Source organism: Echiichthys vipera, assembly GCF_963691815.1.
Source record: "Echiichthys vipera genome assembly, chromosome: X".
NCBI classification, from domain to species: domain Eukaryota; kingdom Metazoa; phylum Chordata; class Actinopteri; order Perciformes; family Trachinidae; genus Echiichthys; species Echiichthys vipera.
This window is the reverse complement of record NC_139825.1, coordinates 42,432,848-42,450,076: the sequence shown is the minus strand read 5'-3', so window position 1 is coordinate 42,450,076 and position 17,229 is coordinate 42,432,848. Positions and strand designations below refer to the sequence as shown.

Genomic DNA, 17,229 nt, shown 5'->3' with positions numbered 1-17,229 from the left:
ATATATATATCTTGTTGAAGGTAGCCTATCATGACACTTTATTTTGAATACCTTACTGCACACACACATCCTTGTTTGGAAATTTCAAACCTGTCCTCACAATTCTCACAACATCACAGCTTTAGTCAGAAACCATAAAGGATTATAAACTTACGCCTCCCACTTTTTCAAAAAATCCACCATGGCTCCCAAAGTGGATGAGCTGCTCGTTGAAGAACCAGGTGAATTTGAGCTCAAGGGACGGGTCGTGGCTCACTTGACATGGCAGGACCACACTCTCCCCCACGGTGATGTCCAGCGTGGATGGCAGGGTGGTGATGACAGTTGGCTCTGAAACACACACCGCGCAAGTTTGATCAGACACACTGTACCGGGCCCCCTTTTCCAGGCATTATAATTCAGCACAGGAAATGGCTTTGCAACAAGCCAAGTCCTTCCATCATCCTTGGATATGTCAGAGTCAGTTAATAGAAGGATATATGGGACAGAGCACACAGTAAACTAGGGCACACGGCTACAATAACTGGTATTAGTTTCGGCCTGAGCTTGTCTCGGAGGGGGACTCAGAGATGTGTCTCTCCTGCATCCTGAGAAGCCTTCATGTTTCACTGCCAGCTCAGCCTTCAGCCAAAAGCACCAATAGAAAAACAGTAAACAGCAGTGAGCACTTCTTCCAGTTGTCTCTACTCTCTATTTAAGCCTGCAGTGAATTATAATGGCATCACAAGGGAATAAGGCAAGCGTCCCTTATCTGCACTTGTGTGAGCAGCAGAGGAGGAAGGTGGAAGGACATGAGAGAGGCGAGATGAGTGCAAGAGGCTTTGTTCTCAGAGTGTAGCTACAACACCTGTCTCCCTCTTGGGGGTGCTGTGATTACTTGGTTGAAATTGCCACTCTGAGCACACAGACTAAATTAACCATGGCAAATGATCCCTAGACAGGCATAGATTCATGTAGAAAGTGCCGGCAGTGCAGTCTTCATCCAGAGTGAATTCGATACCTCCATTGTATTGGCCCCTTCCACTCCCCGACACACACACACGCACACACACACGCGCACACACACACACACACACACACACACACACACACACACACACACACACACACACACACACACACACACACACACACACACACACACACACACACACACACACACACACACACACACACACACACACACACCAGCACCATACACTCCCAATGTGATTTATCTTGTCGTTTTCTGATATCAGGCCAGAATGCTATCAGCTGGTAGGTTTTGTCATATACACAATGAAAGTGCGTTCGAGACCCCAGTCCTCTATTGCTGCTAAATGGTGAACGATGGCAGTGCAGTTAAAACGTGGTAATAAACACAGTAGGTATTCCAAGGGTCTGTGTCTACTCTGTGTGCTCTGCTTCTAAAGGTCGGCTTTACCTTGTAGAACAAGTGCAGGAATAAAAATGGAAAGGTTTCCAGTGGTGGTTTTCTTGACAACTCTCAATGATGTAAGGAAAATGATATAGAAGAAAACAAAAGTGATGATCTAAAAGGAAATACTTGGATCCAAAATCAAAATCTAATCTATAAATGAAGAGCTCTTTTCCAAAACGAGATAAAAGCCAAATTTTAAATAAATGAGTTTGAGCCACTTTGCTGTTTACAGAACCTTTTCACTGCTTCATCAGTGTTTCTGCCAAATCTCTATATTTCCTTGTTTAAAATGGTCTCAAGATGCAGATCCTTTTCAAACCGCGACAAGCGCCAAACCTATTTTTAGGCTAAATGCATACGTCCTCTCGACCAATCAGAATTCAGTGAGCGTTCTATGCGATCCAACATGGCAGCGCTCTGAAGGGGGAGAGTTTTTTGTTTCGTCCATCCGTTCAATATGTTCAGACTGAGCCATAAACCATTTTACCAAGATACATTGAATATTAACCAAATGTGTGGCTCTAGGTAAAAAAATTTAATTTTCCTGAAAACTATTAAAATGGATTTATAGAGTTTTGGAAAAGAGCTCCTCAAATATTCATCTTGTTTATTATTTCTCCAGCTGGACTGGTGTATTTGCCTAACATGAACTCCTCTCCTTGTGGTAGTGCTGCCCGGTCTCTGCTGCCTCTAGGGATTGGACTGTGACAATGATGGTGCAAATATGCTCCCTTATTACCCTCCTCTGTCATCATTTGTGACAGATTATATGGACAACCAAGGTTGGTTACACAACCCCACACTGGGCTCTTGAGTATAATTTGATTGATTTCTATCTTGTATAATGCCTTGTTACCTGCTGCCACTGTAAACGAGAGGATAGTAACCCACTCACTTAACGGGGTCATTCTGAGACAAGATAGAAAGCATGTTAATGTGCTGAGATGGACTGGGTGGCACCTCAGGAAGATCTGCTGAGCTGGGTTTCAGTTTCAAGATTCTTAAAATTAGTGCTCTCTTGACAGTCACCGTTTTTACATGTCACAGTGTTTAACATTGATAACTGACTGTAAATTGTTTAAAAAAGTGTGCAATGTGAACTAAATTAACAAGTGTCAAGACATGATTACTCAAACCAGCAATTAGCAAGTTTTTTGGACACTCATTCAGGAGAATTATTTCAACGAGCTTAATAAATACACTTGTGCTAATAGTTTTTATTGAGTGGTGGCTGTAACATTCATTATTGATGCTTTTGAACGTGTATACTTTAGTTTTATGACTACAAACAATGAACTGCCCATAAAAACATTTAAAACAATATTAGGTCCTTTCTCTCACCTCTATGGGAAAGGTATGGGAAAAATAGATGATTTCCGAGACATTCCCCAGTAGGAACTACTTAATTTGGTACTCATTAAAGGGACAATAGATGGGTGATTTAATTAATCCTGAGAGGGAAATTAAATCATTATAGCAACACATTAAAAAATTATTATTATATAATAATTATAAATATATATATATATATATATATATATATATATATATATATATATATATATACTGTATATATATACTGTATATCAGCTCTCCACTGTGTATAGCGGAGATCAAACACATTTTTAATTCTTGATTTATTCTGAAATACTGTTATTTCTTATTGTTCAGAATATGATAGGATATTTGCTGTGGCCACACCACTGCTGTACTAGCATGTTTTTTAAAAAACCAAGGCACTTTAACAAAATTAGTATTTCAGAATAAATCAAGTTCTTATAATTTGTTCTCTAATTTTGATCTCTAGTGTGTATATATACATATATTTGTATATAATAAGAATTGTTTGCACAGCCTAAACACTATCACAGCAGGTCATGAAAATGTGATGTTTGTCATCAGACAGTAATAGCATAGACTTAATAAATTACTAATTAATGCATATTTACTTTGGTTAAGATTGTCCTGTTTTCCCATAAACAGGACCAAATTACATAGTTCTTCCTGGCAAATGCTCAGGAAATAACGGATTAACAAAAATAAATTGAAATGTTTTGAGAAGACGAAGCAATGTCAAGCAATCTGGTAGACCGAGAAACTGATGAATATCTTATTATTTACAGTGGGAAAACTGAGAGAAGTAGCACAACCATAACATATGGTTGGTCGGAAAACCGAGCAAGCTAACAGTTACCAAATGATTCTCTGCTCCTCTCTGGGTCGTACTAACCTGCCTCACATGGGCAGTTTCACCAGTCTTCCCACCACCAACAGCTATCATGAATAATGCTCACATTCTTCTCCCCACCCAGCCGGTCGAGAATCCCTCCCAGCTGTAATGGTCTAAAGCTGTAATGTGTAAGCATGTATTCTCATTGACTGTATAGACACTGTAGTTTTCCATACAAGTTAAGTGATTTGAGCTTGAATAATGAATAAAGAGGGGCATCGAAGAGCAACGGGCCACGTGATCCAGGGATTATGAAAACATATTCACCAGAGAAAAGCTTCACCCTCACCCTCTAAGTCCTTAAAACTGAGATTCACGCCAACGTCGCAGAGACAAGCCAATATTTTTCACTGGCCAGTCAAAGGCCTTTTCTCACAAAGTTCATATCTTATTTTAAAGGTGAATCACAGTTTCATAATTTGCATACAATGCTGCTGTGTAATGGTCATTTTGGAACAAAAGTGTGGTGATGGTGTTATCGTTTTCTTTCACCTTGCTTTTCATATCAACAAACCAAGAAGAGTGCTTTCATCAATACAGCACAAACTCATCCTTCACTCCTCTTTGAAAGCAACTTTTTTTTTCTTCCAAAGCACAAATCAAAGTTCTTTCAAGGACAAACTTCAATTACAAGAAAACCTTGTGTACATCGCTCAGCAGATACAAACAAGACACTCTCAATACTGAATTGTAGGCTGTGCAGTGGCACATCTGTAGCAACCTGCTGGTGATCACTGACAGAAGGCTGCTCATTATTTTTCTATATGGGTGTCACACATCACATTCCTTTCACACAATTGCTGGCAGTCGACATGGACGAAAGGGTTTGCTTGGAGGTGTGTCCGCCAGACTTTGGTATAAAACTGGTCTGTTTTTATGTCCAAGCAACTCATGAGACAATTTATCTTCTGTCTTGTACCTTCAAAAGCCAAGACATGACTAAAGCAATGACCAGTGATTTAAAATCTATTGCAATCCCAGATCATCTTTTATTTATGAAGACTACATTGGCTAACGGATAGCTTAAATCAAGCCAACTGATTTGTTCATAGCCTTGATACCGTCACCACACAACAACAACTAATTCCATTGAAAAAAACATTATTTTGCCATCAGGCAGCCCTTTCTGACGGGGAACTGAAGGCTTTCTGTCTGCCCTCTTCAAAGACTCCTTTTTACAGAAAACAGTAATTTTACATTGCAGAATACAGCAATTGGTGGTCTACCGCTGTCTTGATCGGTTATGCCGATTGGTAAAGTGCCCACTACACACCTTTAGCTCTAATTTTCTACTCCCCAAGATCAAAGATATTGCCAGTCAGAGCTCAAGCGTGCTGTGCGAACTGTTCAAAGATTTGTTATTGTCTCATAGACACACTCCAGACATCTAGCGAGCTAAATATCTGGACCTGGACTCCAAGAGCAAATGAGAGCACAAGACATGGGCTGAGGGCACCGGGACTTTACGTTATGTGCGGCCACGGATGGACCCTGCTGCCCTGGAGACCGACGAAGCAGTGGTGAAGCTCAGACACACTTGCTACGGTGTCACGGCCCTGGGTGTTTGATACCATCGTACAAGGCACCGGGCTTCCAACTGTAAAAAACATAAGCAGTTATATTGGATATCAGAGCAAGTGCTCCAGTTTGGAGACCAGACACACACAACGTGGATTCTTACTGGTCAAGGTTTTGTAGTTTGACTTAAAGTTACTTTTGTAATGAATTTCATGTTTGCTAAAGGTGATTCAGCATTAGCAATAACAGTGTGTGCATCATTTAGCCAAAAATGAAATCACTCGCTCGTGATTTGTAAGAGCATGTTGTCCTTCGATTAGTTTTCGTTTTAGTAAAGACAACAACAGCTTCATACAAAATATTAAAACCTGTCTGTTTCAATCATTACGTTTACAGACACACTGCACAGTGCTAGCTCGGAGATCAATCATTTTGATTTGATGAGCTAATCAGTAAGATAAAACCACTTACTGTCACATATCACAGCAATGAGGCTGCATAAATTAAACCATGTGACATCCTTTACTGTCAAATACAATAGCATTACTTAGTCTAAACATAACTTGTGTGTGTGTGCGTGTGATACATCTTTTCTGATTTTATATTTGCTATACTTACAGTGTGACGTAATATAAGGATAACCAGAGCTTTTCACACCTTGACTATTGCAGGCAAGAGAGCAGAACGATGAGAAGGAAATCAAAAAAACGGGGATATTGACAGGTTTTTTAGTACGAAAAGTGCACAGCAGGAAGAGAAGTAGGGAAATGAAGGAGAAGGTAGAAGGTCAACTGAGAGAGACCAGGAGGGTCAGAGCAGGAGAAGGCCAGAAAATGGCTATTCCAACTGGAAGAAGACCACTTCCAAAGACAGTGGGTTCAGTGTACACGCCAAATCAGACCCGCATGTGAATGCCATGATTGCATGGAGAGAGTGCAAAAGAATGGCCAAGCAAAATACGTCCGTCTTTGTAATGAAGGGAGATGAAAATTAAAAAACAAGGAATCGAAAATCAAAAGTACAAAACAGCCTGAAGCTAACTTAAAAAGATGGGTGATGGATCACTCGTGGACTGAAATCTAAGTTGTTGTTTTTTTTTTTTTATTGTTTTTGATTAATATATTTTTTATTTTATATTTTCATTTTGAAATGCACAGTTAGGTTTAGTCTAAACACTGGGCTTGTTCCTGTTGTTCATGATAAAGCAATAAATTGTTTTAATTTATTTTTGTGTTGGTTTTGTTAAATCCATCTATATTTGGGGATTCCTGTGTAACATCCTCCCATATCACCCTGCCAACGCCTTTTGCCACCGCTTTTCCACCCCATGTAAAAATTTCTAGATCCGCCACTGCCCGAACAGTGTATACAGCCATGCTAGTGGCTTAACTGACATGCTCAAAGTGACAATTATAACACGCAGATTTTTATCAGGTAGGATTTTAACCATTTTCACCATCTTACTTTAGTGTGTAAGTATGCTAACATGTTCTAATTAGCACTAGACACAAAACACAGCTGAGACTGAAGGGGATGGTATAGTTTGATGGTATGGTTATACTTTCCAAACACCTCCAAAGCAAATGGTTGCAATGATGTGAGTCAAACAGAAGGCAAACAGAAGTGAACACAGTGTGAGCTCACAAGTTTTGAATTCACTGACCATCTGTAGTGATTGGAGGCAACCATAATTGCAGTGGCTCACCTCTGGTGTAATCAAAATCCAGGTAGCACATTTATAATCAAGTACAATTAATCTGCTAATATCCCTCCAATGTTGAAATAATGGGGATGTTAACAAGGCTCATCTGTTGTGACTGCTACTCCGGTGTTTGCTAGGTGGCTTATTCATGACCAGAGACGCCGAATGCTTTTTGACAGGTATTTTTCAGCATTCATATCACCAAAGTCAATTTGAATAAACTACTGTCATCTCCCATAAGGGCTGCTCCCGCAACATACATTTCTCCTCACTAAACAGGTTTACAATCCTCAATGAAATAGTGCATGCAAATTACCCCATCTCATTTTCGAAACCATATCGATTGTGACAGGAAGGCACAAGATCATATACAAGAACATTTTTACATTAGCTGCAAAAAAAATGCTTTAAAATATGATGATGGAAACGTAGCAAGTGAGAGAGGGTGTCAAATAAAACCCATATTCCCTTTCACAAGAATAAGTAGATAAAGGTGGCGTCTGTTTATGCTGAGAAGACATATGCAGTGTGTTTCCTTGCAACTTGATTGGAAAATCACATATAGGCCATCAACCTGAACCTACAGAGAGAGCGGAAGCCCCCCCTCCCAACCCCCCACCCCACCCCACTCACACTGATTGGCTGGGGGGCTCTGTACCATTTTCACTTCACAGTGTGTGATAAATGGGTAAAAGGAGAGTGTAGAGTGTAACTGCCAGGGTGTAGCAATAGTGTGATGTCTATTATGCCTCGAAGTCAAGCTCTGTGCTTAAATTTTCACAGCAATGAACACGTTCATGTGCAAAAATACAAATATACTGACATTTTATACCATTCATTTATTCACTTCAATTATGCAAAGGTTACTGATTATTTTTGTAGAAAGGCAGAGTCGTCAATGGTAGGCAGAGTGAGGCATCAGCATAAATCATTGGCAAGGTGCACTCTAAGCTCTCCCCACATCCTTGAATGCTGCTGACTTTCGAGCATTCATAATATATGAAATCTGTCTTTTATAATTCAACAGAAAAGGAAACATGCCTTGACAGTGATTTACAGAAGAAGTTAATGGTATAGAGTTCTTTAAAATTCCATTATGTGATGTGCTTTCTGGTGAATAGGGAATTTACTGTATAGATACAGTATAGGACATTCCTCTTGCTGTTATTCAAATTTACATTAAACAGTATTTTTTCAATCAAGTTTTCAATCAAACACTTGCCTTCGGGACCAAAAAACGTATTCACGTTTTTATAGGAACTACTTGGAGAAGAAAAAAAGAATATGCAATGGATATTTTAGCAGACCGCTGTGCTTTTGACACAGCATTTCAAAGGATTTTACAGATCACTAACTTGTAGAAGGAAGACAATTAAATGGATTGAACCTTTGGGAAGAAGAAGAAGAAGAAGAAGAAGAAGAAGAAGAAGAAGAAGAAGAAGAAGAAGAAGAAGAAGAGAAGAAGAAGAAGAAGAAGAAGAAGAAGGAGAAGAAGAAGAAGAAGAGAAGAAGAAGAAGAAGAAGAAGAAGAAGAAGAGAAGAAAAAGAAGAAGAAGAAGAAGAAGAAGCAGCTCTGCCTTCAAGACTATATGAAAAAGTGATTGTACTTGAGAGAGTGATAGAAAACATGCCTCTCATCATATGGTCTGGGGAATTGGAAGGATTTTGGCACCACTTTATAAGTTGTTTCCGTTACTCTATGCAATCCATTTCCTGACAGGTGAAAGGTCTCCTCAACACCAACACAAGCAAACGATCAGTGTGTGCTGCAGTTTAACAGTGGTTACGCTGAACTGTAGTCTCTCTTAAATGACTAAAGAAAAGCTCTGAATGAATTTACCAGAAGACTAGCTTTTCCACTGGATTTGTCTTAACATCTCAGAATATGCTGCTCGTAGTGAAATGGAAGAAATGCGGTGGCAGCTGTCTGATTTGTCTGAAATAATTCATGTAAAGATTCCAATAATCTGATGAAATATACATGTAACTCTAAACCAAACCTTGTGAAATGAGGTATGAACTTTTCTCCAAGAGGCCAATGTAATGCAGATCAATAATTCTATAAATCTACACAAGCCAGCCAACGAGGAAGGTCAAGGAAGAACAAATAACAATAACATAAATGAACTGTGCAACACCCGTGAAAAAGAGGTCACAGTAAGGGTATAGTTCACTGAATATGTCAGCAAACCCCCCAGGAACTAGATGAGGTGAGAAATGTATCCCCAATGGAAACAGGACAGAAAAACAGACACACAATAAAACCACACAATGCACTGCACTGTAAGCCCAGATGATTTCATACACAACGTAATTCAAAGGGACAGGATTAGCAACAAATAATAACAATATAAAACATGAAGAAAACCAGCATAAAACCATTTAGAATTAAAATAATTAAAAGAACATAACCCCCATAACACTCTTTAAAGGATATTAAAATGTCAATAACAGAGACATAAATACAGGATAGGAGGGGAAGTATTTAAGTTTCTGTTTTAAACCTGGGTTTAAAGGGTCAATGATGGAGCAAGTCTGCACTCCTTAACCTTAACTATACTCTCTTGTTCCAGCCCTTTGGTGAACAGTAACTGAATGTTGCTTCCCCATGTTTAATTTGCACTCTGGGAACAGTTGGCAGCCGTGGACCTGATGACCTGAGAGGCTGAGAGGGTTTATATAGTAAATGACAGTCAGATGTATTTTGGTCATATGTCACTGAGAAATTTAAAGGCAGCAGTATTTTAAAACTCTTCTCTGACAGATTAGAAGATACCTGGGAACAGGTGTAATGTGTGTAGTTTTCTTGTGCTTTGTTCGGACTCAAGCAGCCACTTTCTGTTTTGTTCTTTTAAGGGGGCCTGACCATTGTAGTAATCTAATTTGCTGTAACCGATCTTGCTTTATTTTTAGGATGGTAAAATGCAGACTTTGTAATTGAATTGACATGCCTGTTAGATGTTTCTCGGAGTGACAGATCTCTAACACGATTTCTGACTTTGTCTCTTAAAACCAAAATCCAGCCTTCTTTCTTCTGAACCAAAGAAAATGATCACAGTTTTGTCTGCATCAGCAAGAAAAAGCTCATTCAATCATTCATTTAGTCAATTCCCCTACCGGGAGAATATATGGGACTGTAGTCACTAGGTGACAGAGCAGGAAAAATTCAAGTATAATCTGCATAAATATGATAGTTAATTGGTGTGAATGTGAAAACATTCAGCAAGTAAAAAGTATTGTATAGTACACCTGCATTCTCTCTGATGTACGGCTTTTTAACAGTTGTTGATTTTGTGTGGACATAAATCCTTGTTTTCATATTTGCTGAAACTGTCACGATATCCTGACAGCACAATAAGACAGACGGTCTGTGAAAAAGGTCATGTAGCTTTACCTCCACATTCTCCTCCGTATGCTCTTAATGTCATCTGCTAGATTCCACTGTGCCGGACCGACAACCAATCAGAGCCGAGGAATCTCTGATGCAGCGCCAGTGACTGCTCATAAACACAGATCAAACTGTAAAACTAGGCGTGGCAAATAAAATATAAATCATTATTCTCTAAGGGCGCACTCACACTGTCCTTCCGCACCGCGACCCGGGCTTAAGGGTACTTGTCCCTCCTCCCTCTCCCCCCGCGCCCCAGCCCCGTTTGTACTCACACTGCCTGGGCCTCGGCCAGTGCTTCTTGCTGTCCATACGCCATCACGCCGTAACACGTCACACGCATTGATCGCGTGTGTGTGGCTTTGTTTACAAATCTTTCCACAGACCTCAGAGTTTTTGTGCGTCTTTTCGACTGTTTTTGAATATTTTCATCGACCAAATCTGCAGTAAACACTCCACCTCCGCATCACACCAACGTGAACCTTTGACCGCCATTGTTGTTGTTGTTAAATTTCTGCGCATGGTCCTTCTTTTTTCTATGTCCCAACAGGCGCACATACTGCTACCGCCGTAGGGCTCGTGCTCGTACACGTGCGCACGCTCGTGCTCGTACATGTGCAAACGGCTCTGCTAAAGCCCACCTCTTTCTGTCGGCTGTTATGCGCGGAACGGGTGCACTCACACTGCTTGAACGTACTAGGCCTTAGCTGAAAAAACGGTTTTGGCCCGGTACAGAACGACAGTGTGAGTGCGCCCTTACTGTATTGCCTATTTTCTCACAAAGTGTATTCAGAAGCATATTTTAGGTACTGTTGAGCTGTAAATGAGAAAATTTGTCCTAATGGTGTTTCTGCGAGAAAATAGGCAAAAATAACAGAATCAGCTCTGGCTAGTTTGACAGTGTGATCAGAGACCATGAGAAGTCATTGACACTGTGTCAGAGGCTTTATGGCACTGAGTGGTTGTTGTACAGTAGGTCAAGCATGGTGGAATCTAGCAGAGGGCATTAGGAGCAGACAAAGAGGGCTCTGAATGGAGCAGACAGAGAGCAGAAGGTGGAGGTCAGGATACATTACTTTTTTACAGATCGTCTGTCTCATTGTGCTGTCAGGTATAGTGACAGTTTGAGCAAATATGAAAACAAATGTTTATATAGAAAGTAACTGATATATATATCTGATATAGCAAGGTCATTTACAATAACATTTGAAATATTAACATCCTTTGTGATGGTAAAAAAAGGTCTCTTGCTCTACTGTGAAGCATAATAAGTCACAGCACCAGAGCAAAAATACAATCCCCAGCCCAGTTGATCTAACACCACTAGACCTTTTTCACACAGCATATCCTCTGTCAGTAATGGAGTCACAGAGGCAGTGAGCTGAATGTTTTCAACACCTCTGCAAACAGACACAGCAACCGAGGTGTGTCTGTCTCTCTAGTGAGAACAGCACAGAGAAAAAACCCTGCTTGCTCCTCATGACTTATCAAAAGTCTGAGAGAACGAGGTAGTTGGAGGTTTATAAAAATCAGTGTCCTTCTTCTCTATGTTGGTCATGTTTTATTTATGAAATAGAATACTTCAGGTTAGTTTTTCAAGAAGCAGGCTGACACATCAAGCAACTCTACCTGCTGTCAGAGGGAAAAACATGCATTTGAAAAAGGCATCCAGTACTTTATTGGTCAGGGTCCCAGCTGACTGAACTGCAAAAGAGACGGTGATGAAATGAAAAGAGTAAAAAGGAAATACCTTTAACTGTGACACTTCCCGTGCTGCTTGCCATGCCAAACTGGTTTCTTGCCACGCAGGTGTAGAGACCTGCATCGGATTTGGTTGCATTCCATACCCGAAGGTTACCATTGTCCAAGATGGAGACCCTGTAGTTAAAAACAGAAAATCAGCCTGTGAATGGTCTCATTTGTCCAGGTCATCGTTATCCCCAAAGCAATTTCAGTCAAAACAGAAAATAATTACTCTACAACATCAGCGTGTACTATTAGTGACAAATGTGCTGTGTTTGCATTGTTAAATTTAAACTGTGTGGCATTGGGTTGACATAGACAAAGACAAGTGACTAAGACAGAGACCATTTCTCAGTGTCTCTCATTAAGTTCTGCTTCTTTACAGATGACAATGATGAGGAATTGGATCGCATTTCCAGTGGTGATAAATTCAGCACGTGGCTTCAAGATATCTAGGACAACAGTGGCTTCATGCCCTTTATACAATGGCCACAAGTGCTTAAAAAAAGGTCAAAAGGCCTTAACGAAACTTGACATTTTCTAAATAACAAGCAAAAATGTAAAGTGTGCCCTTGAAAGCAAGGCACTGTGAGGAATCAAGGGTGGACCAACTCATCAAAGTACATGGAGTTTTAATTATCTGAAATGCTCTGCTGAATCTGCACACTGTAAATATGAAACGGTAGCAGCCTGATTGTGAGGGGGGGAATGATGTGTGTCCTATAAATTGCTCTGTTCACCTATGAGTCAAAGGAGTCACAGAACCACAAAGAATTATCCGCCCGACTCTACAGTTCCCCTGAGTTTAACAGTGTTTTGGCATCTTTAAACCATTTTTTAGGGGTTTACAGCCCACAACTTTGCTGTTTTGTTAGTTAGCACTTGGCAGCTAAATGTTTTATAGTAGCAGCTAAAATTTCTACAGTACAGAAGCCCTGAAAGGCTAGGGGGAAAAAATATTTTTTTGGTGGCATTGTTGGCTAAAACCTTAGTTTATCTCCTATGTCGGATATAATATTTAAGGCTTTATTAGGCTCAGTAAAGTTCAGCAAGTTAGTTCAGCAAAATGCAGAATAACCAAATGTTTTACCTTCTCAGTTTACTTCAAACGTCTGTAAAACATAATGGAGATATAAAATCTGATGGGATCATACTGCGAAGAGACTGAGATATTATCTCGTACATAGAGATAAATTTAGGTTTTGGCCAACAATGCCTGAAAAAACGTTTTTTTTTTCACCTTGCCTTTCAGGGCTTCAGTACTACAGGGAAACATTGACTATTGTGTAGCCAGAAACTCAAATAAGACTAAGCCATGATGCATTTTGGTACCGTAGTTTAAATATCTAAGCTTTAACCGTTTTTAGAAAAGTGCAGATTTCCAAAGTCACAGTGAGTGATTACTAGCAATAGTATAATTTTCAACCCCTTCAGTTGAGATGTAGGTTTTTCTTTTCACTCTTTTTATTCACTTATCTTAATTTAAAGTTTCCTGTTAACACATTAGACTATGTTTCTGGCCACATGGCAAATGCTCATTTTATTTTTTATTTTATTGATGATTTTTGCGTCAGCCCTTACTATTAATTTAATTTAATTTAATTTATTTAATTTTCATCTTTGTGTAAATGACCATTCTTCTTCTTTCTTGGATGTTTGTTATCTTCTGGTTTTGTGTGAGCAGAATTATAGAAACTAGTGGTGGGACACGATTAAAAAAAATCGAATTAATTAGAGGCTTTGTAATTAATTAACCACGATTAATCACATATCAATGTTTGACTTAAGAAGCAACATTTTTTCAATTTAAATGGATTTTGGTCAATTACTTAATTAATGAATACACACAACAATGAGTTTAACAACAAAATGTGTTTATTTTTATCAGTGAGAACGAACTTTTTGTAAACTTTTACATCTGAAACACATTTGTTTGGGTTTATAAAAAATTAAACAGTGCTTGGTACGGTATATTCAAGAATGTGGAAACCTCGTGCTCTTATCCACATTTTTACTTGTTTGTTTTTTTTAACTCAATTTCGCCCACTGAACCCAACAACAACTCATCGCACTTCTCATCCGTTTCATTTCTCCCGTGTTGCATCCTGTGCGTCAGTATTACGGGCCGGGTGGGAACTTGTGCAATGAGTAACGTTCCGCACTGAGTGCAAAAATAAATTGCGATATTCACACATAGGCTCAATTGGGCATTACACAAACTTTGACTGTCGTCCGTCCAAATGATTCGGATATGGGCGTTTTCAAATGCAACACCTCCTTTTACTGTTTAAATTATTCAGGTTTGCAGTCCATTTGCTAAATCGTAGTCAGTCGGCTGTTTAATGCTGGTCAGGTTGGTCAAAAACACTGAGCTGAAAGGCGCCGTGAAGCTCCATAGAACTGCAGAGTGGCGTGACAATTATCTGTGAGCCTGTCACTTCAAGCTGCCCCTTTCATCTACAAGTAGTAAGACCAGTAATGAAAGATGAAAACCAGTGTCATATTTTTATAATCACTTTAAGAGAAAGTCAAATTAAAAGTAGTATTAACACTCATTCATCTGACAGATTAGTGGCTATTCCTTTGACTCTCCACTGCTCTAACTGTAAAGCACTGATTAAAACATTCTGTCCCTACTGTATTCAAATACTTATTACTGAACTAAATAACACTGCAATATGGCCACAATAACAAGTAACAAACCTGTTATCAGCACACTAGCTTTCTAGACTGATGTCACTCCGGCTTTTGAGCGAATCAAACAACCATTTCAAAGTTCAAGATACCTGATGGTGCAGTCCGCACTGAAACAGTGAGGAGTTTTATATAGTTCAACGTCTAAATGACACATGGCACAGAAAACAGTTAATCAGCTCTCACTGTTATGATCACTCTGTTATGTGTGCAGGGTGTTTTCTTCTTTGCAGCAGTGATGCATTTGACTGGTACTTGTATGTGAAATGCAGTTGATACGGCGTGACATAGTGTTACCCCCCCGCTTATCTGTCTACACTGGGTCTTCGTCAAGTGGTTGATGTGATAAGAAAATGCAGAGACAGTTAATGTAAGAGAATGTACTTCTAAAACCGCTTGGTGCTGCTGAGTGGAGACTTTTGGTTCATATCAGGCTGCAAGGAAAGTGCTGAATGCAAAGTAGCCAACAATGACCATCAGTTACATGAGGGGCATATCGCTGTGAGGATGGCCCACAGTTAATGACATCAAACCTGGAGGCTGATAAATTTTAAAGAAAATGGCCCATTAATGGGTACCACAATCCTGCAACTGGCCATAACCCTGAGCAGAGTAAGCACAATTAAAACAACTACTATACATTAATTACATTGCATTGCAGCGCTCTGTGTATAAAGCACGGTTTGTCTGATGACTCATGCTATCTAAAGGGAACAATCAGTTTTTATCAAATCTATTATCAATTAACTAGAGCTATTTGCAATCAATGAGGGTGAAAACATAAGAAAAGCACAATTTCCACTAGAACAAACTGACCCAGTTCAAGTCAACCAGCACAAGGCTCACAGCAATACCTCAACATAACTAAATACCTGTATCTGTGCTTTGTGCTCTGTATATCCACAATCCCCTTTTCCTCAGGGACAAAATAGTTATCACGTTACTTGTGCACCATGCATCTTGTAAGAGGAGGCTCTGTGGAGAGCGAACAAGTGGTGCTGCACAATGGCTCTTAAAGAGAGTTAAATCCTCAGCAGCCTTCCTCTGGAGCCAAGACTGTAGCCATTCACCACATTCCTTACCGTTTTTTGAAGTGTTTTATGTGGACTGGAAAAGCACTTTCCTTTCTTAGACAGTACAGAAAGAGGAACCGACCGGCTGTCTGCATAAATGTTCGTCATTTTAGTGTGAAGCTAATAGAAGAGCAGATGAGGTCAAATACAGTGGAGGCACAGCTGTGGTGAATAAGAGATGGAGGATTACTATTAACACTTTTCAGTTTTGCTCCTGCCTTCCTTCGTCTCTGCCATGGCCCTGACAACATGTCTGTGCAATGTGCTCATTATGTGAGGAGACGTTTCCCACCTCCATCCCGAGAGAAGCCAGCGAAGGGGCAGGTATCAATAATTCACAGGTGAGATGAACACAAGTGCCTCCTTTCATCCCTGCCTCACACAGGTTTAATGGACAAAGCAATAACTCTCCTAAAAGGAGGTGATTATTTTGAACAAGGCGAGATGGCCAAATGTACTCGTATAATCATAAAAAACACAGGTGTGTATTTTGGATGAGATCAAGCCTCCGAGGACCGGGCCTGTACAGTGTTGATCCTCCCTGCTCTGTGACAAGATGAAAGAGACAAATAACATCAGTCACGGAGCAGCTATCACGGCCACTGTGAAGTGGAAATTGCAGGAAAGAACCTGGTCCAACGTAAAAGCCTGTTTTTGTTATTTCCTTACATTCTCTTTGAGACGCTGTTAACAGATGCAGACATTGTCTTTTTGTAAGCTTCCTCACAATCAAAAAGGCTCTTGAAAGCATTGTTTTGATGTTTCATTCAGACATATTTTGTCTTTGATCTGTTTGATAAACTCGGCATTGAGAGCGGAAACTGTCACAATCCAAATAATGAGCCATAAAAAAAGTCAAGAAAATTGTGCGCTGAGAGACGCGGCTTTGAACTGAAGTGTGGGAGAGGAATGTAGAGCGACTATGGCAGCAGCTGGAGCCTCGTGCTCAAATAATAGAATCATGTTAGCTCGCTTTCCATGTAAACACGCTAACTCATTAATGCCGTTGAAGAATAGGAGTACACTCATAAAAATTCAACATTGAAACACTACGCCTAATCACAGATTAGAGTTTGATTTGAGCGTTTCAAACAGGACTGTTCATGAATACTTAGTGACTCTGAGAGGCCACGGCTGATTGGTAGCATGACAGCAGGTGGAGGCCTGTATGTGTCTCTACTTAATTAACAGGGTAAATAAAAAAGGCTTGTGAAAATAGGGGTTAAGATTCTATCATTGGGATTACTCAGCCATGAGACCACAGGAAGAGAGATCGTCGCAAGCTTACAGTGATTCCACCAAATAATTAGTCTCAGCTATGGCCTTCTATACACAAAGACTATTGCCTCAGTGCGCACACAGCTTGCTCTACTCACCACTGAAGGGGACATCCACTTCCAAATACCAGACAAGTAAATGGAAAAAGTAAGTGTATAAAAGAACTGCAGGGGATGTGTTTGA

The 17,229-nt window shown here is 39.9% G+C and overlaps 1 protein-coding gene across 1 annotated transcript in view; it reads right to left on the bottom strand.

Annotated features, from left to right (window-relative positions):
- Positions 1–17,229, bottom strand: part of cntn4 (contactin 4) — a gene marked incomplete at both ends in the record, with an annotated part of 169,059 nt that overhangs the window by 12,862 nt on the left and 138,968 nt on the right. Inside the window, 2 exons of the mRNA XM_083939368.1 lie at positions 155–330; positions 12,009–12,136. Coding sequence (XP_083795494.1) covers positions 155–330; positions 12,009–12,136 — 304 coding nt within the window. The remainder of the gene's footprint in view (positions 1–154; positions 331–12,008; positions 12,137–17,229) is intronic.